The 27,276-nt window shown below is 35.9% G+C and overlaps 1 protein-coding gene across 1 annotated transcript; it reads left to right on the forward strand.

Annotated features, from left to right (window-relative positions):
- The first annotated feature begins 2,904 nt into the window (after positions 1–2,904).
- On the forward strand, positions 2,905–5,609 carry LOC145052749 (F-box protein At1g80960-like). The gene is made up of 2 exons (XM_079000619.1): positions 2,905–3,271; positions 3,858–5,609. Exon 2 carries the CDS (start codon positions 3,869–3,871, stop codon positions 4,967–4,969), a length of 1,101 nt encoding a protein of 366 aa, XP_078856745.1. The 5' UTR covers positions 2,905–3,271; positions 3,858–3,868; the 3' UTR covers positions 4,970–5,609.
- Positions 5,610–27,276: the final 21,667 nt, after the last annotated feature.

Genomic DNA, 27,276 nt, shown 5'->3' on the forward strand with positions numbered 1-27,276 from the left:
TTGTATGAACCCTGGTGACTATGCGACGTAGTGCCTGTTGTATAAACCGTGGTAGCAAATGGACTGTGTGCCAGTTCCTTAGGTAAACCCTTAGGAATGAATGAAGAAAGTATAATCGATTCTTAGGGTAAAACCTTAATAAATAAAGAAGATAATGGGGATGGGTATTTGGGTTGATTGTTGATAATTGAATATAATAAATGTATTATTGTGGGTTGAAAACCCTATATGCTCACCAGGCTCCCAAGCCTGACCCACTCAGTTTTCTTTGTATCACGGGTATCAATACGAAGACATATTTCACTGAGAGAATAAAGGAGATGTAAATCATTAGTGTAAATAAATGTAAGTTCTGTTTATGCTTATGTGTCTGTATCGGAACATGACATCCCGAGATTTTGTTATATAATGAAAATACTTTTCTTTAAGAAATGCTTTGATAAATTCTTATCATATTTATTTTATTTTGGGGACAAATTCCGCAACAATTTTCTTTAAACGATTACTCTGATTTTAAAAACAAATCATAAACAAATCGGTCTTTTTTGGCCATGAAATTGGGGATGTCACACTCTGTAGGTTCCCTTTCCATCCTAGGTAATAATCGTAACTCTTATGTATATTCGAATGAGTTTCTAACTCTTGGACCACTTTACTACTGACGGTGCTCAATCTTGCACCTGCTCTTTATTCCAAATTTGATATGTATCAGAGACTTTTGCTCCTTCTTGAGCAGACTTAACCTAATGATAAGGTCTTTACTTTGACTACTGTAATAGACTGAATGATCATGCCCAAATGACCTTTCATCATAGGATGCAATGACTAGATTCAGGTCTCTTTGAGTCAAACTTCAGCATGGAAGATACCTTTCTTCATGTTCTAATGTGATGGAATCATATTATAACATGTATCATTTCTAGCTACATGATTTTTAGTTTTTATGACTGCAATACTTCTATCGGACGTTATATTGAACTTCGTAGATTTTAGTCGGACTCAATTTGATATGACCACTAAGGTCGGAATATCATTCATCTTCTTAGTCATCATCGATACAAAAGCAATGATGGAAATGAACAAAATGAATTCAATTACTAGTGTTTTAGTAACCTTGTGACTTTTCCTAATCCAAGTGTGAGTCCTATGCCTCACAGTTCTCCAAGTCACCACACAAGAAAGTCATAAAACAATCTAACACATTGCATAGTGTAACATAATTAGGGATTATATTAATTCTTGAAAACAATTACATAGTTATTCAAGTTTCTTCTACACTATGCCTCTTTCATCAGGCTACAAAACATAATATTATCTATACAGATAGCTACTTCATGTCTCGACTTTAGTGGAACAACTTCCCACTCAAGCGTTGTTTGCGTCCATGATTATTTGGAATGTTCTTGCCTTTATTCTTGGCCTGTACATTTGGCTTCACATTTCCTTCTCTCTTTGGGCAGTTTAGCTTGACATGTCCTTCTTCTCCACATTTAAAGCAGACTTCTTTTTTGGCCACACATTCATTAGCATAGGCCATTCCTTCAATGGATCCTCTGAATTGTTTCATTATGCACTTTTCGCACCGCTTGGCTTCTTTGTTACCCCCATACCTCTTGCCGTTGGGATCAGACTTTGGGAATTTACTTTTCTTACTGGATCTTGAAGATCCCTCAAGATTCCTCTTTTCTTCTGCCTTAGCATTTTCCAGACCTTTCTCCATTATCTGGGTCTCTATATTCCCAGTCACCCATATGGCTGTTTTAAGAGTCGCTGCTAGCTTAAACGTTGGAACAAAATCCACCAGTAGTACACTAGCAAACTTATTTACTTTGGACAATTTGGTAGGAACCAAGTAAGGAACTAGCTTCATCTTCACTGTGAAATCTGCAACATACTCGCTAATACTCATCATTCCTTTTTTCAGGCTCTAGAATGCATTGTTAATGTCTAGAAGATCTTTTTCAGCGCAAGCTGCATTTCAACTCTTCAAGAAAGTTCTTCCAAGACATCTTAATGGCTTTTTCCTTTCGGCATCGTGTCAGCCAACAAATTCCACCAGCTTAGTACTCCAGTCTTTAGTTGCGTGACCGCAAGGACGGTCTTCTGTCTGTTACTACAGTCGCAACTCTCAAACATCATATCCATCTCGGAAATCCAATCCATAACTTCTACCGTGTTGTGCTCCCGGAAAGACTTGGCGGTTCGGCAACCATGAAGTCTTTGTAATTGCATCCATTCCTTTCAATTTCCTTATCAAGGTTGTTCCTTCTAACCCATCGAGGTTCTGTTCGGCTAACAGTCTAGCTATAGCTTCCTTTTATTAACAATAAACAAAGATTTTATTAACAATAAAACAACACAACCTACTAGCGATTGAAACAATAAATCAATAATTAAAACGGAATAACAAAGTTGCTTATTATAAGAATAAAAAAAATACTTGATTATTAAAATAGTAATTTAAACAGACACAACAATGAGAAAGTTCCAGATTATTTAAACATAATCAACAAAACTAATTATGTTAAATATGTTTGTAAGAGCTGGATTTAGCATAGTGTATGTAAATACATACAAGAGAGAAATTAAAAATCGTTACAATGCAGCGGTATGTACTTCAATCCTAATATATATATATATATATATATATATATATATATATATATATATATATATATATATTTTTTTTTTTTTTAATTAAATGTCTCAATGTGATCTAATTTGTTCTTAATTTCTTGTATTTTAGGCGGTGGATAAAAGCATGCATTTTTTAGACGAGGCTGAGTGAAACAGAAATTACTTGCCGATGGCTGTTGCTATTGGCGTTGGGGTAGCGATTTCCGGTGTGCAACTGTAGACGAGAAGGAATTGGGATTGCAAGTCGCAAGATAGGATACGCATGTTCATCCGATCATGATCTTACATGATTTTTTTTCTTTAGTTGTCTCATGAAGGTATTTTGGGATATTAAAATAAATTAAATTGAATGGTGAAAGGATGCATTTGTCAATAATATTAATGTGTTGGAAAATTTATAGACATTAAAGGTAATATTTAATAATTCCATTATCAAACTGACGGGGTGCAGGAGAGCATTGTGCCAGGAGGACCATAATTGAAATTAAAATCTTTGTTTAGACATATATATCCTAAGAAAAACCCAAAGTAGGGAGATCATTGTTGTAATTTGCCTAGGACATCCATAGATCGTTGTTCTCTCACCCTCGACGAAACTGCCTGCTGCTGCTTGTGTCTCGATTTTTGTGATAAGGTAAATCCTCCGATTTGTTTTGCATGTTGTTGTCTGCTCTTTAGTGCGTGTGAATCCTCCATGTGAACAATTGGAGGCATAAACTACTGCGACTAAGCCCCGAAATTACAAGATTGGGTTTTTCTTATAAGTTTGGAATTCTGGGTATCAATCGATGAGAAATTTTGAAACTTTTTGTGGTTTTATAGAGATCTAAAGCTATTTGGTACGGCGATTTGAGGAATGACTCTGGGCTTTTAGTTCATGGTTCACTCAACCTCGTATCACCGAACTAAATTGTTTTAGTGGCTTTACCGATATTATGGATTGTGATTTTGCGGCGTTTCAAAAGGATCTGACCCTAGGCAAAGACTTAATAATGCCCCTATAACTATACATACAATACATGCAACCATATACGCTTATAAATTTATAAAAAGAGAGTGCACCTTTACGATGAATGGATATGGAAATCTGTTGTTTTTGGTTTAATTTGAACTTGAATATCCATATGTATATGCAATTTTTTAGGCATGGTTGGTTGGTGTACCTGTTTATATAAGATAAGATGTTAGTGGAAATTTGATGATGTGTTAACTTGTTATAGGTTTTGAAGGTATGATACGAGAATTAGAAGATGTTCCCGAGTTGATGCATCTTATACAATCACGGTTGTCGTATGAAGAAGCAGGGCGCACGAGTGTGTTGTCCAAGTCATGGCTTCACGCTTGGTCTACAATCCCTATCCTCAGATTCATTGTTCAAAGAGGAAAGAGCATGATGAAGTTGGAGCACGTGGACCACACTCTAAAAAGATATCTCCATGACAACATACCAATCGAAAGATTTTTCCTCCTAATCGACATCGAGAACCAGGAGTCAGCTTCTCTTGCTGAAAAATGGATCGGGCCCATTGCAACCAAAACCTGTCTTAGAGAGTTTTTCCTCTCAATCAAGCTTTTTGGTGCCTCGTTTACATTGCCAGATGATATACTCTCGGGTGAGAATCTTAACCTAACTAAGATAAAAGTTGAAGCTTCTATGGCATCTGGTTATTCCCTTTGGATGACAACCACCCAACGTCCTGTGATCAACTGTGTTTCCCTACGAAAGCTTCACTTAAAGGGTGTGAGCATAGGTGAAGAGGTACTCCATGACTTATTGTCGTCTTGTACCTTACTTGAGAAGATAGCGCTTATAGATTCTTGCAAGGGGTTCAAGACTCTGAAGGTTAAAAACCTTCCTCGTCTTTATGAATTACGAATAGCTTTGGATGCTGCAAGCTCTACTGCTTTGGAACTCAGTGATGTCCCAAATCTTAACATGTTTAGCTGCGATCTACATGATTTGCGACCATATATGCCCTGTATTCCATTCAACGCCTATTCGGTATTCTTCGCAAGCAGTCTGACACAATTAAGGTTAGATGTTGTGATACAGGACTACGAGTGTCTGGACATGATCAAATCGGGACTTCCTTTTCTTGATAGTTTGACCCTTTTTATGAGCTACTGGATGTTGGAAAGCTTCCATTTCACATGTGCTTCCATCAGGAGATTGTGCTTGATGTCGTGCAAAAGCAACCTAATCGACATACAAGTAGATGCTCCAAAATTACTTTTGTTCGAGTTCAGCGGCAAAACATTGCCTAGTCTCTTATTTCCACGATTACACTCTCACTCTCCCGTCCGGTTGATGCTAATTTTTTTCTTAAGATGAGGGAAACACTCACGTTATCACGCAAGTGCTGTCTTTCTATAATAACTGCCTACTTCAAGGAGGTGGTGCATGAGGATGAGGAGGAGCTGCCATTGGACATCGACATTGACATCGTTGAACTAAGAAAAAGGCTCTTGTTTCCTCCTGCTAGGAACGTGCAACAAATGTCGTTTCAAAGAGGAAGCGATGCATGCATTTGGGAAAGATCCCTTTTTTTTTTATGCATTCTTTGAGATTTGCCATCCCGAGCACGTATTTGCAAAGTCAGACATCCGCTTCAGAAACAACAACCATTTTTGCAGGCTCATGCGGAGGGAGGTCTTGGAGAAGAAGAACAAACCCGCGGATTGGTCTCGTTACCTCAAACATGTTCAAATAAGAAGGAATCGTTATAAAAAATTGAAAACCCTAACAAATTCCTATAGAAGCTTTCTAGATAATGGCTCCCTACATTTCAAACTAAAATGGTTTTAACGATCCGGCTGTGTCACCCATTTCTTGTACTATTATTACGTGATTTATTTTTTTTTATTTTTTTTTTTATCTTGTGTTACAAACATATTTAAACATATAAATATCGTTTGCTTGGGATGTGCTTTTGATTTGAATAATCGTATATTTGTAATCCACAGTGTTTGTAATAATAGTGGTTCAACTCTATAGATTACTGATGGGTATTTGTAATCATAAATGTTTTGTAATTCTTTTTATAGAATTATATTATGTCATCGACTCATGTTGGATGGATGCCTTGTTTGAATTACAATTCTCATGCTGCAGAATTATTTGTTTCGATTTTTTATATTCGGTTGTGATTTTGATTTTTCAAATTTTATGCCTCCATCCGTTATCTGTTGTTCACATTCTCTAGAACAATTTCTATAATCGTAACTTTTGTTCGTTCATCATTTATAGGTGAATTAGCTATGTCAAAGTTATATCATTTCTAGTTTTTGTTTAGTTTGTGTTTAGTTTTAGTTGTGTACAAGGCGGATAACCGTATGTTAAGATGGAGAAAAAATGTTATTTGATAAGTATAATCATATATATATATATATATATATATATATATATATATATATATATATATATATATATATATATATATCAAGGTTGTAGAAATCGACTTAAGTTAATCGGTGGACTGAGATCAACGGATTAATCGGTTAGGCGGGGATTAATCAGGGGATTAATCGATAACCATTAATTATTAAAAAATATTAAAAATTAATAAATATAACATTAATCCTAAGAAAATAACATTAAATATAACATTAATAAATATATCATTGTAAATGATAAATCGTTTTGATTCCTTTTTTCTTTGTCTTTAAAGACTTTTGTGATGTTGATTGTGACCTCACTTTTCCAGCCCTTCTACACATGATTGCTCTCATGTTGACAATTAATTAAGACAACAATCTTGATGAATGAATGAATCAACAATGTAAGAAATGTAATTTGTGTAATATATATTAATATATGAGAAAGGGGGGTTTGATTACCAAATGCCTCTAATGATAGCTAAATAAGCATCACAGATAACTCTAACTAGTTCTATCATGTATGGTCTTCTTCTCTTTCCATCTACTGGTTTAGTCTCTTGTTCAAGTTGTTCCTAGTAGTTTTGTGTAACACTTCCATCAGCATTCACCTTGTATCCAACCCCCATACGGTACCTTGTATCATAGGCTGCAACTAAAAAAGCAAATCCAAGCATTGTATGACCAAAATCACTAAAGTGTCTGCCCGTGTGAATGTTGTTGGACCATCACAACATTATATGACCAAAATCACTGAAATTTCTCTTAAGCATTTACACAAACACTTGGCATGCTACTTATTAAACAACCATATCACTGAAATTTCTCTTAAGCATTGTATGACCAATTTGAGTCGAGAGAGAATCGATTTTACCAACAAAACACACCCTAGCAACTAATCTGAGTATTGATTGAAGAACAAACCATTGTAGACAAAAAATGAATTCAGACCAGTTTAGTATCGACGAGATTTCAGCTACCTGCTCCAACTGCCACCTGCAACCTTGCCAATCTGAGTCGACGAGGTTCGTTTACACGGCGCCGTAGGTAGCAAGGTTTGTTTACATATCGTCGAAGGTAGCGTCTCCTCGACCAACTTTACACCTCGTTAAAGTCAATTGAATCAAAATCCTGTAACAATCGATCAAAGAATGAAAAGGGAAATTAAAGATGATGGTAGCGTCTCCTCCGCCAATATCCTTTAACTCCTTTGTACACTCGAGTCGCGATACCTTCCATCTTCGAGAAGAAGGGTTGGTCGGTGATGGAACTCAAATTCTGTTTCCGAAGAACAAGATGTAAACTAGGGAAGAACGAGATGCAAAGTGGAGATATGAAACAATTATAAGTTTATCCCATATCGTTGGTAGGAGCATTCTTTAGAGGCAAACTTATTCTATAAAAGGAGCTTTTATATTTTAAAAATTAAACCAAGTTGTGTTAGCGAACTGGGTCCTGGCGGGTTTCATAAATTTATTTGCACGATTTGGTCCGATTAGAGTCCGAATTGGTCTGATTTAGTCCGATTTGGACCGGTTTTGACCGATATTGACCAAGGATGATTAATTAATCATCTAACACCTATTCGTAGGCAGTTGGAGGCCGTCAAGCGTTTTGGCGCCGATTAATCGGTTGCCCAGACCGATTTTTACAACACTTATATATATATATATATATATATATATATATATATATATATATATATATATATATATATATATATATATATATATATATAAGTTAAACTTGGTGTATAAACAATGTTATCATTCAATAAGAAGTGGCTCATTGGAAAAAAACTTAACCATAAGAAAAACTTCAATATAGATACAAAACTATGAGCTTTGTAAAAAGAAATATCTATTTATAATAAGTACACATTTATGCTAATTTCATGATGAGTTTCGATTGCTATAAACAAATATCATCTAATGCAACTTTGTGGAATTAGGTTTGGTTGGTCGTTACAATGTACTTCAACAAAGGCGTAAGGTTTCCACCATATTCAGTATTATCTACATGTTCCTTTTGAATTATTTCATAAGCCTTCATTTTAATCCAATAAGCAGTTCCAGCAGGTAATTTTGATCAAGTTGATGGTCAACTGGACCTAAAGTTGACATACATCAAGAAATTCAAGTTAATAGCCGTGATGGTAGTTGATTGCTTTTGAACAACCTGGTAGAGAAAGTAGTAAGAGTATAGGATAAAGCAAGTAATATCAACATACTTTCAACTATTTGTACATTACCACATCCTACTTTCATTTCTTTTTTGTTTCATATATGCCATTTCCATTGTTTTCATATCAATATATACAACCTTTGAAAGCTTACCAATTTATAGCATTGTACTTATAGTACTTTATTAATAGGAAATTATACTTCCCGTTAATAAGCATTATTACCAAAAAAAAAAGTTTTGCTATATCGTCTAAAAGGACAAAAATACATTGTCTTTCGTTGATTTTCTCAAAATAGTGTACCAAAAAATTTCATTTTTGATTTAATAAGAACACCAATCCAAACATTATCAATCAACCCCAAAAGATCAAAGTATGTCACTACATCAAAACATATCAGAGTAAATCACAAAATGCGGAATTGAATGGTATGTGCTCTATAATCATCCCGGGCGCTTCCCTTTGGAACCAAAAGTACCTGAAACATAAACTGAAAACCGTAAGCACAAAGCTTAGTGAGTTCCCCAAATTACCACAAACCATACATACATAAATAAACACATAATGGGCCCTGAACATCATATTCTCGTTAGTATCTAGTTGAAATAAACTTAAGGGGTACGTCGAGTACCAAGATATGCTCGGTAGTATCCGGTTGAAATAGACCGAAGGGGAGGCCAGCACACATATGCTTGGCAGTATTAGTGTTTTAGGACTTCATGTATGGATGGGTAAATGATTGTTTGGGTAATGCCAAGTTACTCACAGCGGGATTAAATGTGACATCCCTATTTTCACAACCTAAAAAGACCGATTTTTGTTTATGCTTTATAAAAATCAGAATACCTCTTTTAATAAAAATGTTGTGGAATTTTTTCCCAGTAAAACATGATAAATATGTTATCAAAGCATTTCCGAAGAAAATTATTTTTATTCATTTTAAAACATTTGGGATGTCATCGTCAATACAGTAACATAAGCATAAACATAACTTACATTCATTATCACTAGTGATTTATATCTCCTTAATCTCTCAATGTAATGTGACTTCATATCAACACCTGTGATATAAATAATCTGAGTGGGTCAGGTTAGGAAACCTGGTGAATACATAGGGTTTTCAACCCACAATAACATAACTATTATGTTAAACATCAAGCAATCAACCCAATTACCCATCCCCATTATCTTCTTTACTCTTAAGGATCTACCATAAGATTCAACTATTCCTCGTTCGTTCATTCCTAAGAAGTATCCTAAGGAATCAGCACTAAGTCTGCATAGTCGCCAGGTTTTATCTCGTTTATTGACAGTATCGTTTTCGAGAGTCCACTCGCAATACATGTCAATGGTTTTTAGAGTACACCGGGTGAACACATCGTTCACAACACCTGCAGGTTGCGACCCTGCTAGTGTTCCACTAGACTGTCTAGAATAGTCCGTGGTTGTCATCCATACTCTGCTAGATGATGGGGCCATCTCTTGGGTCATCGTTTGGCTCATCGTTTTGGCTCATCGCTTTGCACCATATTTTATCACTCATATATCATCGCTCATCATTCATCTCATCTTTCATCGCTCATCATTTATCTTATCTTTCATCGCTCATCATTTGTCTCACCTCTAATCTACCTATATTTTACCCAACCCATTTTGTAGATATAAAATACATATACAGTTTAGATCATTTAAGAACATGAATAAAACATTTCATTCAGCATAGACAACAAGTATTCAGACAATATACACACATAGCACGTAATTTATATAAAATATTTCGTATCTATGTGTAAGATGAAAGTAACTATGCACTCACTTGGTAACATAGTGATTCCGAACTCCGACAACACATTGTTACTCTTAAAACAATTTCCTTCAACAAAACCTAGTATTAATACCACTAAGGTTTAGTCTAACGTTAACCGCGATTAATTAATAGTCTAGCTATTGTTACTATTATATAAGCGTTAAACAACACTCTTATATAACTCATAATAATAGCCCAAATAATTATTTTAAGGTCCTAATAATGTTACTATAATTAATTAGAAGCTATATTAAAAATAGCATAGGCGTAGCTCACTTACAGCGAATTTTTATTAAAAAAACCGGGCTTCGTTGCAGCAACATTTCCGAGCCGAAAGCTTTTCTTTTTGGAGCCGTCAGGCACTCCGGGGCTTCCTTCTCGTACTAGGGAGGTTCCCTAGGCTTGGGAGGGGTTTAAGGAGGCTTGAAAGAAGTTAGAGAGAGAAAGAAAGGTTATGGTGTGAAGAAATTATGAAGGATTCATCCTTTATTTATAGGGATTTTATCGTAGAGTGGCCCCTAAGCTTCGTCCGTATCTTCCGCGTAAGAGCTCCATTTTCTATGTTATTTATATCCATGTGTTGGTATTTACAAGTACTACAACTTTCATTTAGACCTCGTCGGCTAATTCTCATTCTATCTCCGATTTGCAAAACTGTATCGAATTTATCGCACTCGAAGAATAGGGACTAAGTTTCATCCATACCTTTCACATACGAGCTCTATTATCGATGTTCTTTATATCCGCACATTGGTATTTACGAATAATAAAACTTTCATTTAGATCGCGTCAGCTAATTTTCACTCTATTTCAGATTTACAAAACTATATCGAATTGACCGTGCTCGAAGAGTAGGGACTAAGCTTTGTCCATGTCTTTTGCATACGAGCTCCATTTTCAACTGTATTTTTATCGTTTAACTCCTATTAACGATATCTTCATTTCTCTTTTGGATTATTTTGGCTAAAAATCGACCGATCTAAAATTCAATTTTTGGGTTGTGCACTGCTATGCTAAATCTTAGAAAAATCATAACTTCCTCATACGAAGTCAGATTTGGACGTTATTTTTATGCACACTCTTGGTTTAACATATACTACGACTTTTGTTTAGATCGCTAAGGATAAAAAGTATTTTATCGTAAATTCACTTTTTACGATTCCCGGGGTCGTGTCGGTTTAGCCGTAAAACTTCGACGGGTCGTAACTTCTTTGTTATAACTCGGATTTCAGCGTTCTTTATATGTATGGAACCTTTGTGACATATACTATAACTTGGTCAAGATTATTTATTCTAAATTATCTTATATCAAAATTTTCATTTTTGACGCTCATTGTCTTTAAATTGACTAGCCCGAATCTGCGGGTGTTACAATTATCTCCCCCATTAGGATGATTATGTCCCGAAATCATCAACAAAACTTGGCTTGTATAATGACTCCATACATTATATCATCATCCTAGGTAATAATCGTAACTTTTATATTCCTTCGAATCAATATCTATCTCTTAGACTTATTGACCGCAAGCAATACTTGATCGTGCACCCACTCTCTATCTCACGTTAGTCTTCCAATCATGACCTTCGAATCACAATCTCGATTCCTTATTGGATACTCCTTCTTCTTAACAAACTTCATATAAGTTCTTTGATTACGACCATAGACTATTGGGTCATTCTAATGACCTCTTATCGTATGATGCAACGCTTAGACTCAGGTCTTTTAGATTCAAATTCCAGAACGGAATATACCTTCCTTCATGTTCTAATGTAATATAATCACATTCTAGCATGTAGCACTTCTAGGTAAAAGCTTCTAACCTTAACAACAGTTGAGATACTTCTATTGATCGCTTCGATTATCTTTCACTTCAATCTTCTAACTTAAGTCAGATGCTACATCGATCTTGGTTCTTTGAACCATGTAACATACTCATATTAGTCAAACTCGATTTGATATGACCACTAGGGTTGGATTAACGATCATCTTCTTCGTCATTAACGAAATGATGGTAACGACAGACATGAACAAAACGAAATTAATTACTAGTGCCTTGGTAAACTTGTGACCTTTCCTGATCCAAGTGTAAGTCATGTGCTTCCGGTAGTATAGGCCTCTGCTACCATTCATACCTACTCATACTCATCCCAAGTATTGTCTCGTAGTTTTCCAGGTCACCATACAAGAAAATCACATAACAACTTAACACATCAGATAGCAAAACGAAGGTCTTATATTATTCCTTGAAACGATTACATAGGTGTTCAAAGTCAACTTAAACTATGCCTCTAACAGGCTACATCATACGATACTATCCTCATGGCTACTTCATAACTTGATCTTCGGATATGGAGTCCCCATCCTTGATTCCTCGCGTTTTTATCTGCTTCGTCGAGGATCATGTGAAATGCCCTTGGCTTTGGCGGTGCATTTGGCCTTGCTGCTTCGTTTTTCTTTGGGCAGTCTCTAGAAATATGCCCTTCTTTGTTACATCCGAAATATACCTTCTTGTTGAATGTGCACTCGTTGGCGTAATGGCTAGACTTTCCACACTTGAAACATATCACATCTTCGCCACATTTGCCTAAGTGTTTCTTCTCGCACTTATCACACCATCTTGCTTCGCCTCTTCCTCCTCCTCCAAACTTCGAGAATTTACTCTCCTTGTTGAGCCTTGAAGATCCTTCAAACTTCCTCTTTTCTCCTGCCTTATCTTTTTCTAGACCCCTTTCTCTTATCTGGGTCTCTATATTCTTAGCTGCTCTAACAGCTGTTTTCAAAGTAGTTGCCATTTTGATCATTGGGCCAAAGTCTGCGGGCAGTCCGTTAGCGAACCTATCTATCTTGGAGAGTTCAATAGGCACCAAGTAGGTAAATAGCTTCATCTTCTCAGTGAATGCGGTGGCATACTCATCAACATTCATCTTCCCTTTCTTCAGGTTATGAAACTCATTGTTTAGGTCTATTAGATCTATCTCTGAGCAGTACTGCATTTTTAACTGCTCCGTGAATGCTTCCCAAGACATTTGTATGGCTTCTCCTCGTGGAATTGTATCTGCAAGCAACTTCCACCAACTTAACACTCTGGTCTTTAGTTGTCTGACTGCAAAGACGGTCTTTTGCTTATCGCTGCAGTCGCGACTCTCAAATACCATCTCCATCTCGGAGATCCAGTCCATAATCTCCACTGGTTTTGGGCTTCCAGAGAGACTCGACGGTTTTGCACCCAAGAAATTCTTATACATCCACCCATCCTTGTCATTTCCCTTCTCCGGGCCATTCCTCCTTGCCCCTTGGGTTCTAACTTGACTCACAATGCGACTATAATTTCCTTCCTCTGATTGTTCAACGCTCAACTCAGGTTGCACAATGGGCACCGTAGGTTCATCCCTATTTTCATGCAACATCTGCCTCATCTCTTCTCTTTGCTCAGCCAGCATAGCCCGAATCATGGCTTGTACTCCAACCATTTTGATTGGCTCAGGAGTGGCTACTACAACAGGTATTTGCTCAATTATTGGTGGTTGAGGCGGTTGATTTCTATTTCCATTCGAGTTTCCATTTCGAGTTCTTGCCATTTCGTTCTATACACCAAATTAGACGTTCAGTGCGAAACGACAAGAATTAAGATAGGAAAGATTTTTATTTACGATCGACGTGTAAATATCCCTATTACTCCGAAAAGTTACATGCCAGTTCTAATACCGTAATTAAACGTTTAGAAGTCTGAACACGTAAAGTTTCCGGATCAGGTCGACAACAGACCATAGATCCGATCATATAATGCACATCATAAATCATTTTGCACATAAAAGCATGTTAGGTATTTTCCTAAATAAGCTAGTGCTTTTGTCTATTCAGGTGTATTACCTAAATTTATTAGACACACTCCTCACGATCATCACTTAGCATTCTAAGTTTAAGTCTAGAAATAAATCTATATTCCTAGTTTGCTTAAACTAATGCTCTGATACCAACTGTGACATCCCAATTTTCACGACCCAAAAGACCGATTTTTGTTTATGCTTTATAAAAATCAGAATACCTCTTTTAATAAAAATGTTGCAGTTTTGTTCCCAGTAAAACATGATAAATATGCTATCAAAGCATTTCCGTAGAAAAGTATTTTTATTCATTTTAAAACATTTGGGATGTCATCGTCAATACAGTAACATAAGCATAAACAGAACTTACATTCATTATCACTAATGAGTTATATCTCCTTAATCTCTCAGTGTAATGTGACTTCATATCAACACCTGTGATATAAATAAACTGAGTGGGTTAGGTCAGGAAACCTGGTGACTACATAGGGTTTTCAACCCACAATAATATAATTATTATGTTAAACATCAAGCAATCAACCCAATTACCCATCCCTATTGTCTTCTTTACTCTTAAGGATCTACCCTAAGATTCAGCTATTCCTCGTTTGTTCATTCCTAAGGAGTCAGCACTAAGCCTGCATAGTCGCTAGGGTTTATCTCATTTATTGACAATATCGTTTTCGAGAGTCCACTCGCAATACCTGTCAATGGGTTTTTAGAGTACACCGGGTGAACACATCGTTCATAACACCTACAGGTTGCGAGCCTGCTAGTGTTCCACCAGATTGTCTAGAATAGTCTGTGGTTGTCATCCATACTCTGCTAGATGACGGGGCCATCGCTTGGGTCATCGTTTGGCTCATCGTTTTGGCTCATCGCTTTGATTCATCGCTTTGCACCATATTTTATCACTCATATATCATCGCTCATCATTCATCTCATCTTTCATTGCTCATTATTTATCTCATCTTTCATCGCTCATCATTTGTCTCTCCTCTAATCTACCCATGTTTTACCCAACACATTTTGTAGATATAAAATACATATACAGTTTATATCATTTAAAAATATGTATCAAACGTTTCATCCAGTATAGACAGCAAGTATTCAGACAATATACACACATAACATGTAATTTATATAAAATACTTCATATCTATGTGTAAGATGAAAGTAACTATGCACTCGCTTGGTAAGGTAGTGATTCCGAACTCAGACAATGCTTCATTACTCTTAAAACAATTTACTTCGACAAAACCTAGTATCGATACCGCTAGGGTTTAGTCTAACGTTAACTACGACTAATTAATAGTCTAGCTATTGTTACTATTATATAAGAGTTAAACAACACTCTTATATAACTCATAATAATAGTCCAAATAATTATTTTAAGGTCTTAATAATGTTACTATAATTAATTAGAAGCTATATTAGAAATAGCGTTGGCGTAGCTCACTTACAGCGGGTTTTTATTAACAAAATTGGGCTTTGCTGGAGCAGCGTTTCCGAGCCGAAAGCTTTTCTTCTCGGAGCATTCGGGCGCTCCAGGTCTTCCTTCTCGTGCTAGGGAGGTTCCCTAGACTTGGGAGTGGTTTAAGGAGGCTAGAGAGAAGTTAGAGAGATAAAGAAAGGTTATGTTTTGAAGAAATTATGAAGGATTCATCCTTTATTTATAGGGATTTTATCGTAGAGTAGTCCCTAAGCTTCGTCCGTATCTTCCGTGTACGACCTCCGTTTTCTATGTTCTTTATATCCACGCGTTGATATTTACGAGTACTACAACTTTCATTTAGAGCTCGACGAATAATTCTCATTCTATCTCCGATTTGCAAAACTGTATCGAATTTATCGTGCTCGAAGAGTAGGGACTAAGTTTCGTCCATATCTTTCGTATACGAGCTCTATTATCAACGTTCTTTGTATCCACACTTTGGTATTTACTAGTACTATAACTTTCATTTAGATCCCGTTCGCTAATTCTCACTCTATCTTAGATTTACAAAACCGTATCGAATTCGCCGCGCTCGAAGAGTAGGGACTAAGCTTCGTCCATATCTTTCGCATACAAGCACCATTTTCTTTTTATCGTTTAACTCCTATTAACAATATCTTCATTTGTCGTTTAGATTATTTTGGCTAAAAATTGACTGATCTAAAATTCAAATTTCGGGTTGTGCACTCTTATGCTAAATTTTAGAAAAATCATAACTTTCTCATACAAAGTCAGATTTGGACGTTCTTTTTATGCACACTCTCTTTTTAACATATACTACGACTTTCTTTTAGATCTCTAAGGCTAAAAAGTATTTTATCGTAAATTCACTTTTTACGATTCCCGGTGTCGTGTCGGTTTAGCCATAAAACTTCGACGGATCACAAATTCTTTGTTATAACTCGGATTTCAGCGTTTTTTATATGTACAGAACCCTTGTGACATATACTATAACTTGGTCAAGATTATTTTTTCTAAATTATCTTATATCAAAAATGTCATTTTTGACGTTCATTGTCTCTAAATTGACTAGCCTGAATCTGTGGGGATTACATTAAATAATCTTAGAGTAATTGATTTGACCCTGTTGCATAGCTCTCGTATGAGTGTAACCATTGCAAGGATGAATCTTCTACTCAAAGGATTATTTGAGCCTCATGTCGATTTAAGTGTTATTTAGCGATATATGGTCAGTGACTTTGTCTCCGTCGAGATGACAATGTGGTCAGGGATTGGAAGCATTTTGTGTGGTGCGAGACTCCATGAGGATGTCTTGGTGGCAGTTTGGTGTGAGGGGTCTGACAGGGAGTCAGATCATTGAGACTTAGGTTTCGGATTCTAGATAAGTGGGGTTAGTTTCTATTCGAGAGTTTGAGGATTCGTTTTTCATCGCATTCGGGGAACTATTCTGAGTATGGTTTTGGCAGATCTGGATAGATCATTGTTAGAAGTGTTATGATTGGTCTACAACTCAATAAGAGTTTATCAAAATGTGGTTACAGCACGGGTGAGTTGTCAGGAAGTCGTGATTTGGTAGGTTTCAGGTCTTAGAAGGTAGAAGGGGCTTGCAAGGGTTGAAGGTTTGGGTGTATTTTCATGATAGAATTTTCGGTTCGGGTTTCAGTTGCCTTGAGAAGGTTATTTTATGCGCAGAATTTTTGGTCATGATCACCAGGTTGATTGTGTTGGCATAAGTGTTAATAAGGAGCGATTTCGAGGACGAAATCTAAATTAAGTGGGGGGGGGGGGGGGAGTTGTAACACCCGAAATTTAAAAGGTTAATTATGGACATAAAACCTTTTTTCTAAAGGTCAACTTGTCGAGTTTAAGGCATAAACACAACGTGTTGGAAATATGTGGCACGCGTGTTTTAGAAGATAAACTCAACGAGTTGGCGCTGGAAGAAAAAAAGACTAATTTTTCGGGTATAGCACCCTATTTATAGGACTTAACTTCTAGGGCTGGCCTCCTTACCTTTGCTATGTCTAAGCACTTAGACAATCAACAAACCAATTCATGACAGTCTAACCTCATAACTTACTTCCAAAGTATGATCGACTATGGATAATTTGAATAATCCAATTGTTCTGGAAGTAAAACATGCAAAAATGAAACAATAGTAAACAATTGACACAAGATACTAAACAATACTTATCTATAAATCTCTATTATATAATCACCAAATGTTAATTATATTTATCTATTAAAAGTTTCTAAACATCTATCTAATTACTAAAACTAATATCGTCCTTCAGACCAATGCTCTTGCATGTTGAATGTGCTTGATCCTACTTAGATCCTTTATGAGGGGATTTGTAGGATTTTATTCTGACGATGCCCTCTTGACCACGATGAGTCCTTCTTCTACCCGATGTCTGATGAAGTGGTATTTTCTGTCGATATGTCTAGGTCTACCATGATCCCTTGGTTCCTTGGTCAACGCAACCGTTCCTTCGTTATCACAGAAAATCTCCATGGACTCCTTTACGGTTGGTACAACTCCAAGGTCTCCAATAAAGTTCTTCAAACATATCGCCTCCTTCGACGCTTCGCTCGCTGCTATGTACTCTGATTCGAATGTTGAATCAGCCACGGTCTCCTACTTGGAACTTTTCCAAGTCACTGCTCCTCCATTTAGGGTAAACACCTAACCCGACTGAGAGCGGAAGTTATCTCTGTCAGTTTGAAATTTGGCGTCACTATAACCTATCACTCTCAAGTCATCACTCCCACCAAGTATAAGGACCCAGTCTTTAGTTCTTTGTAGGTACTTAAGAATGTTCTTAACTGCTGTCCAGTGAGCTCTACCCGGGTTCCCTTGATATCGGCTAACCATGCTCAACGCAAAAGCCATATCAGGGCGAGTACATTTCATAGTGTACATGATTGAGCCAACGGTAAAAGTATAAGGCACTCGACTCATTTCCGCTATCTCGTCATTAGTACTCGAACTCTGAGTCTTACTCAGTTTGGTGTTGCTCTGGATAGGCAACTCCCCTTTCTTGGAATTCTCCATGATAAAATGTTTCAGCGCCTTGTCCAAGTAAGTACTTTGACTAAGGCCTATTAGTCTTCTACTCCAATTTCTCAAAATCCTTATACCTAGAATATAAGCAGCTTCTCCTAGATCCTGATGGGTTTTGGTCATAAGACATCCTATGTGCTCATACAAACCCTAATGCTTGGATCTAGGTTTCTCTATTGTACATGCAAGTTATCCAAGGCTATAAACCCTAATTCTAGCATATGGGAATCGATATTAACATATAATTAGGTTTAAGATGTTACCTTGATTATTATGTAGTAATAACAATCCCAATTCCTCCTTGAATTGGCTTTGGAAGGCTTAGAGTCACAAGTGTCACTCCTCTAACGGCTTACAAACACCAAGAGCAAATGGAGAAGGTATAAAGAGAGAGGAGAGGTATAATAATTCGTCCCTAAGATGCCTTGGGAAGGTATGGACAAAATCATGAGCCAAATGGGGTTTATATAGGTGTAGAGATAGGGTTTCAGTCCTTATCCTTATCTAGTTGCTTGCTTATCAAGCAACCCATAAGATAAGCCTTGAATCCTTATCATGATCGAATTCTAAGGCCCTTATCACCTCAAATTCGTCCAACCTATCCTTAAGATAATCCTTACCTTATTTTGTAACTATCACATAATTACAATTCAGCCCCTCTAGTTTAATTAATTACATTTGACCATGAAATTAATTCTTAATTAATTATTGACCAATATTAATTAAACAAATATGATTTCTCCTTTAATATATTATTCTTATAACATATTAATAAATCATAATAACCTCTCTCTCTATTTATTTCTCCAATCAAGTTGCTTTGGTGAAGGCAACCCAAAAGGACCATGCACCATCGGGTCAAGTACATACCAAAATAGTTATGGACTTAGACACTAATACAACAGTCTCCCACTTGGATAAGTCTAATAACTATTCTGCGTATGACTTCAGATCCTGATCTGCAATCGTAGCTTTCCAAAGCCGTTGTCAACTCTGATCCTATCAGATACGCGTGTCCTTAGATAAGGGATCATATATTCCTCCATTCTAGATATCATATGAGATATGATTTCAAATCATTCTCTTTGTGCTATATCTCGATTCCCGATTTATGACGACTGACTAATTGAACAAATCAAATTAGCCCTAGCCCGGCCGAGCATTTACGTTTGTCATCACTAAATCATCGAGGGGCCCAAAGATATCGCTTTTATCCTACTTTGGATAAAAGGAATGGATAAACTTTGATACAATGCTTGCTTGCACTTACTCACCGAATCACACACACCAATATGTTTTATAACACCAAGTTACTAGTGCGTTTACATATTATCAATGCGCAACCGATTTGCAAGATACAACTCACACATCTCGGTTTCAAGAATATAAGATGTTATCGTCTCACCAATCACTCGTGATACAATTCATGGAGTGATCCAAGTGACCGTGGGTTTAATCCAATGCTCAAATCATATTCATAAGCACTCACGAACATTGCAACAAGCTTTGCTATGTCTAATACGCTCTTAGACAATCTACAAACCAATTCATGACAGTCTTCATTCATACTTACTTCCAACGTATGACTAACTGTGGTCCGTTTGAATAATTCGATTATTCTTAATAAACTCAATTATTCTGTAAGTCAAAACATGCAAAGTGAAACACAAGAACAATAATAATCTCATATGGCCTCAAACCTTTGAGTATAAATAAAACTCCTTTTATTTAGCACCATATCAATTACTCATTATTTGTCGTTTCGGGTAATCAACTTCTTACTTGAATTATTACACTTGTCCCATGGTCCTAGCATGCACACAATGTTTACCTATGGTTCTTACTTTGTGAAATAGATCACATTGAACACATTTCCAATCATTCTCATTTCACAACTCCAAATCCTTTTCATAAGTGTAAGAATATCAAATTCTTGCCACTTATACAATATGCTAGATTCTAACATTCTATGCAACGATCGATCCTTTCGTAATGTCATTGCACCAAAGTCACCAAGACTATTGCCAATGATATTACAAAGTTCTCTATCGGAGATTGTTACAAGACAATTCCTTAGATATGATGTCTCTCACTCAAAGTACATTCCTTTGAACATCCTTTTGCATAAAAGTTTCTAATCTAGTCATAGATTTTCAATATTCAATTCCCAATATGGATACATTTCCATATTTTCCATATGACAACTTATTCTTAATATAATCTTATCTATTCATAATAATGTCGATATGGTCCATCCAATATGGAAACATTTCCATATTTTCCATATGACAACTCATTCTTAATAGAATCTTTTCTATTCATAATAATGTCGATATGGTCCATCCAATACCATGCTTCCAACTACTCACAAGCGACCAATCCTCGTCAAACTTTGGATTGTCCTTTGATAGTTGTTTAATTATTTTAGTCAAAACCGATTCTAGTCCTTTTTCCCTCTAAATGCGCTAGACATTTGGAAAATTTTAGAATGTTCAAACATTAAAGCATTTGCAATCGATCCTATACCCGAAGCGTATGGGACACGACGCATAATGTTTTATTTGCTATGTTCTCAAAATTCGAATTGTGAAGAGGAATGTCGTAATCATAATCGAAATTTTAAGAACACACTATGTACCCTTGACTAAATTTATTAACATTTCTCAACCTAATCCTTTAGATTTGAAATGAAGCATAATTTTTCTCTCCCTTAATTATAGCAAAACAACTATTCCATCCTTACAACTTTGCAAAGAATGACTCTTGTTTTCTATAATTAATATTGCCAACTTGCAATACTTTCCTTGATAATCATACATTCATAACATTTATGCTCCCACTATCATGATGATTATTATAAAACATAACACTTATGCTCCCACTAGCTTTGACATGTATTCATAAACATCTTAACTTTTAGAAAAACAATACCTATTGAATTTCTTAAGTCCACGTTTCTAATACTTAATGCTTTGATAACCTTTTATCAAGGCTTTTTGAACTTATACACCTTTGCCTTAGATAGTTTATATGTATGTCTAAACAATTAAGACTAATTGCCAAACCTCACAATTCAAATCATGGAAAGGGATACCGTAACCATGATCGAATTCGAGAATGCAATTTTACAATCACTATCTTCTTAAAATCTTTCTTAGTGAAAGCATTTCCTCACAATCATTTTCATGAAGGAGGAAATCTTATGAGACTTAGATTTAAACGGTGTATGTGTTCCCATCCATGTGAATTTGTTAAAACCAAAGTTTACGACAAATTCAAACTCATATGGATCGAACTTTCTTAATCTCGATTTCTTGCCTTATGGTAGCACAGCTGCCCACCATGTCTTCCAAGTAGTTAAGCAACTCACCTTTTCTTATCAATGTACTTTCCATTGATGAATGTCCTTGCCTTTTATGCATTCAAACGAGAACTCATAGGTCTTACATGCATAATTAACTCGATTGGATTGGCACATAAACAAAATAATGTCAACACGATAGGTTGTAAACCTCAACTCGTGTGCTAGTGATGATCGATAAGGTTTATTTGATTTGTTCTTGAAACCTTTCAAGACCATTAAGACTCCCACTTACTCCTTGAAATATAAGATTCTCTTGTCAATAACCATTTCTTGACAAACAAATATTCAAGAGTTAGCGTAGTTTTTATCAAAACATTTCATAAATTGGTCCTAGTTGGTCTTTGTCTTATCCAAGACATCACAACTTTCCACTTTTGATGAATGTTATAAACCTTCTTAATACTTATCCACTCAATGTCACAATCTTAACTCTAAGACTTGTTTCGGAACGAAGTATGATTTACTTCTTGATTTAACCACTTCTTCAATTCTTGATTCCTCTTCTTAGACATACAATTGTACTAAGACTCACTTAGAGGATCAATTGAGATATGGTTCTTAATCATTAAGACCTATCATAAAGCATAAAAGCTACTCTCCCTTCTTCTTAGAATGGAGAAACTTTTATCTTTCTGCCTACTTGATTCTTCTTATTCGTTTTGCTATTGATTTAAACCCTTTTAATCAATTCACAATTACACTTAATCTTATAAGTGTAATCATATTTACTAAACCTTTAGTAAATTATGACGAATATCTTTGTTACTCTTGTGGTGGACTTAATTAACACGCAACTTTGTGTGCTCGATCTCCTAGTCCTTCACTTGACACTTTGTCAACTAATTAGTCTAATTTCCAAATATGAAATTTCTCATTCATCGTGCAACCAAGTTGCATGATTCCAAGTTTCTGTCCAATTGAAACTTGGGCGATGAGAAACTCTCCCTATTTGGTAAATTCTCGACATTTCCACAAACAACATAATTAAGAATCAAATCCATTATTGCTAATATTCAAACATCAATTTTTCATATACGCCATTGCAAGGATAAATAAAATCAAAATTTATTTTATTGCGGAAAAATTTGTCCTTACAATGCAATTCATTGAAAAACTATGCTAATACATCTTTCTTAGCAATCTAATTCTAACTCTAAGTAGTAGCTCAAGAATCTAATCTTCGAGAAATGCGATCGAAATCCATTCCTTCACGGTTAGATTTTGCTCACTTCTTCCCTTAAGCTTCCTTTCATTTTCTTTGATCCTACAAAACATCAATTGTAATCTTATCACATTATGTATTGAGAATCTAGAATAGAAGCTTAAAAGAGTTTGTTAATGGATTTTACCTATATTAGAGCCATACGTTTTGACTCTCCCATCTCTTAGATCTCTTAGGTAAATGGGGCAGCATCGTCTCCAATGCCCTTTCTCTTGGCAATAAAAGCAAATTGACTCTTTTGAAACATGACATGGAACTACTTCAGACATTGCCTTTCTCTTATGATCAAACATTTCGATCATGGCATGTCTTTCGTTGCCATTGTCTATATCCATAGAGGTCTTGAAGGCAGATTCACCAATCAACTTTGCTTTTCTATTGCGCCAAACCATTGATGATTCAGCAGCAATAAGCGTATAGGTGAGATCTATAAGGGTCATGTCGCTGTTCATCATATAGTACTCTCTTACGAACTCACTATATGAGTTAGGAAGTGACTGAAGAACCCAATCAACAGCCATCTCCCCACAGACAACGGATCCCAACATTCTTAACCTATCAATGTGTGACTTCATCCCTAGGACGTGTGCACACACTGACTTTCCTTCTTTATGTTTACTTGCCAAAAGGGCTTGAGGATCTTGAACTTTTCAAGCCTTTGAACTTGTGGGTTAGGGAGAATAATTGGAGGAGGAGGAGGAAGTGAAGCATGATTTCTCGTTCCTCGATTGAATCGTGGAATACCATCTTCATGTGAAAGCTTGTTCCACGAGATTTGGGAAGACCATAGTTGTCGAACTTTGACATCTACAAAACGGGAGAAAAACAAATTCAAGTTAGTTGATAGATTGAGTCCTTAGTAAATCACCCAAATGAAATACTAAGGCTAGGACCCAACAAAATATTCTACAACTTGGGAGAGGGATGCCGTAACCCTATATGCAGAATATTTGAAGATAAGTGAATGACGATTCACTAATTTCCACCATGAAAAACGAAAAAGAAATTGAAGTTTTAAATCTATGAAAACTCCTAGATCCTTTGAGATTCATTGAACTTTCAATGGCATGTTTAAATCTCAATATGCCCCTCTTGTTTGTGACTGGGATGCCGAGGATCACAAAGCGGGTGTGAATAACCATGCAAACTTACATGGTGCCCTCACATGCTACATTCACCTATTCGATGTGCCGGTAAACCACACACGCTCCACCGAACTATGACAAACATTGAGTCACCCTTTGCTACCTTTGCTTAGACCCATTTAGTGTGCCGGTAAACCACACACGCTGCACTAACGTCTTCGCAAGGGCACAAAGTGGAATTTCATGGAATTGCATCAATTCACTTTGCCTAAGTAACTAAGATTGGGAATTTGAAAAACATTTAGTTACTTTAGTAATTCATTATACTTATAATGGAAGGTTTCGTCCTATCCTACCCGTTCGGCTAACGACCCTCCACTAGTCAAGATTGCGGTGGGTAAGAGTGGATACCCATTCAATCGCCATTTTATAGGCAATTTCCTTAAACACCCCTTATAGACCAGCTTCGTGAATGAGGCCTACTAACGGTAAGACTGACTTTTACTCATACATATATATATATATATATATATATATATATATATATATATATATATATATATATATAATGTTAGACTTTTAATGTTATATATAGTATAGGGTGTATTTTATACTTTCAAAATACTAGGTGGTCTAATTTAACAATTATACTTTTAATTCAATTAAATTGTAAACCTAAACTTTTATGGATTTATTAAACCTCTTTTAATTATACAATTTAATTAATTAATAAAACCATAAGGGTGTGATTTGAACTTTTTCAAAACTATACTAGAGTTTTAGAATTTCAGATTCCTAATTAAACTTTTAATCAACTTTTAAATTCCAAAACTTGAGGGCAAGTTTTGAAACATTTCAACACATTAGGGTTTTGAATTTAAATATACATCAAAATTAAACCATTTAATCAAAATTTAAATTCCAAAACTTGAGGGCAAGTTTTGAAACCTTTTTCAAAACATTAGGGTTTTAACTATTTAAATTTCAAAACAACAAAACTTTTGGGTTCAAATTTAAACTATAAAACCTAAGGGGAAAATGTGAAACTTTTCATAACAACAAGGATCAAATAACAAATAATCTAAATTAACATTTAATCACATAATTATCCATATTTGATTTATTTAATGATTTCTTGCAAAACAATTTACCAATTTAATCAAAATAATTAATCAATTATCACATAAGGAAACAATTATCTTATTAATTGATAAATATCTTCAATTCGATCAAGAATATAGTCAAATATATCATAAAATCGGATTTATATTGATCTAATATAATAAGGTAACTATCCCAAAGCAAAAACAACAAGAAATCCCGAGATATGCTCCATCTGACGAGTTGACTCGTCGAGTCAGGCTTGGACTCGTCGAGTCTGCATGGACTCGGCGAGTCCAGCCTCTATAAACCAAAAAATCGAATTTTTCATACATATCAAACATCAATACAATAGAAACCAGACTAGGCTCTGATACCACTGATGGGTTTTGGTCATAAGACATCCTATGTGCTCATACAAACCCTAATGCTTGGATCTAGGTTTCTCTATTGTACATGCAAGTTATCCAAGGCTATAAACCCTAATTCTAGCATATGGGAATCGATATTAACATATAATTAGGTTTAAGATGTTACCTTGATTGTTATGTAGTAATAACAATCCCAATTCCTCCTTGAATTGGCTTTGGAAGGCTTAGAGTCACAAGTGTCACTCCTCTAATGGCTTACAACCACCAAGAGAAAATGGAGAAGGTATAAAGAGAGAGGAGAGGTATAAGAATTCGTCCCTAAGATGCCTGGGGAAGGTCTGGACGAAATCATGAGCCAAAGGGGGTTTATATAGGTGTAGAGATAGGGTTTCAGTCCTTATCCTTATCTAGTTGCTTGCTTATCAAGCAACCCATAAGATAAGCCTTGAATCCTTATCATGATCGAATTCTAAGGCACTTATCACCTCAAATTCGTCCAACCTATCCTTAAGATAACCCTTACCTTATTTTGTAACTATCACATAATTACAATTCAGCCCCTCTAGTTTAATTAATTACATTTGACCACAAAATTAATTCTTAATTAATTATTGACCAATATTAATTAAACAAATATGATTTCTCCTTTAATATATTATTCTTATAACATATTAATAAATCATAATAACCTCTCTCTCTATTTATTTCTCCAATCAAGTTGCTTTGGTGAAGGCAACCTAAAAGGACCATGCACCATCGGGTCAAGTACATACCAAAATAGTTATGGACTTAGACACTAATCCAACAGATCCTTCATAGCGAAACACATCCCAAGCCAGGACTTAACCTCCTGCAAGGTTGGAACGTCATTTCCTGTGAGTATTATGTCATCGACATATAATATTAGAAAGCTAACTATACTCCCACTAGCCTTGACATACACAGGACTCATCCTTACTTCTAGAGAACCCAAACTCTTTGACTTTCTCATCAAAGCAAAGATTCCATCTACGAGACACTTGCTTTAATCTATAAATGGATTTCTTAAGCTTGCACACTCTATTAGGGTATTTAGCATACACAAAACCCTCTGGATAACACATGTAAACATCTTCATCCAACTTCTCATTAAGGAAAGCGGTTTTGACATCCATTTGCCAGATTTCATAATCATGAAATGCAACGATGGCTAACATAACCCTGATAGACTTGATCTTGGCCACTGGTGAGTAGGTTTCATCATAGTCAACCCTTGGGGTTTGATTAAAGCCATTCGTAACCAGTCGTGCCTTGAATGTATGCACATTTCCATCTCTCTCGGTCTTGTTCTTGAAGATCCATTTGCACCCAACTGTCTTCCATCCTGGTACATTATCAACCAAGTTCCAAACTTGATTGTCATACATGGACTGGATCTCGCTGTCCATTGCCTCTTTCCATTTTGCAGACTCAGGGCCCACCATGGCTTCCTTGTAGTTAGTAGGCCCATCCGAATTTACCAGTGTACTATCACTGATAAATGTATCACCTTCCGTAGTAATATGAAAACGATAAAACTCCAGTGTCATTCTAACTCGGGTGGAACATCGAAAAGGTAATGACTCATTAATTGGTTAAACAATAACCTCTTCCTCAGGTTGAGTGCTAGTGTTAGAGGTTCCTTCATTGCTTGAATCTTGAAGCTCTTCAAGATCAATTATCCTCCCACTTTCCTCTTGGCATATGAGTTCCCTCTCGTGGAAAACCCCTCTCCTTGCTACAAAGACCACGTTATCACTAGGTCTATA

This window comes from Lactuca serriola, chromosome 5 (genome assembly GCF_051521515.1).
Source record: "Lactuca serriola cultivar US96UC23 chromosome 5, Lser_US96UC23_V15, whole genome shotgun sequence".
NCBI classification, from domain to species: domain Eukaryota; kingdom Viridiplantae; phylum Streptophyta; class Magnoliopsida; order Asterales; family Asteraceae; genus Lactuca; species Lactuca serriola.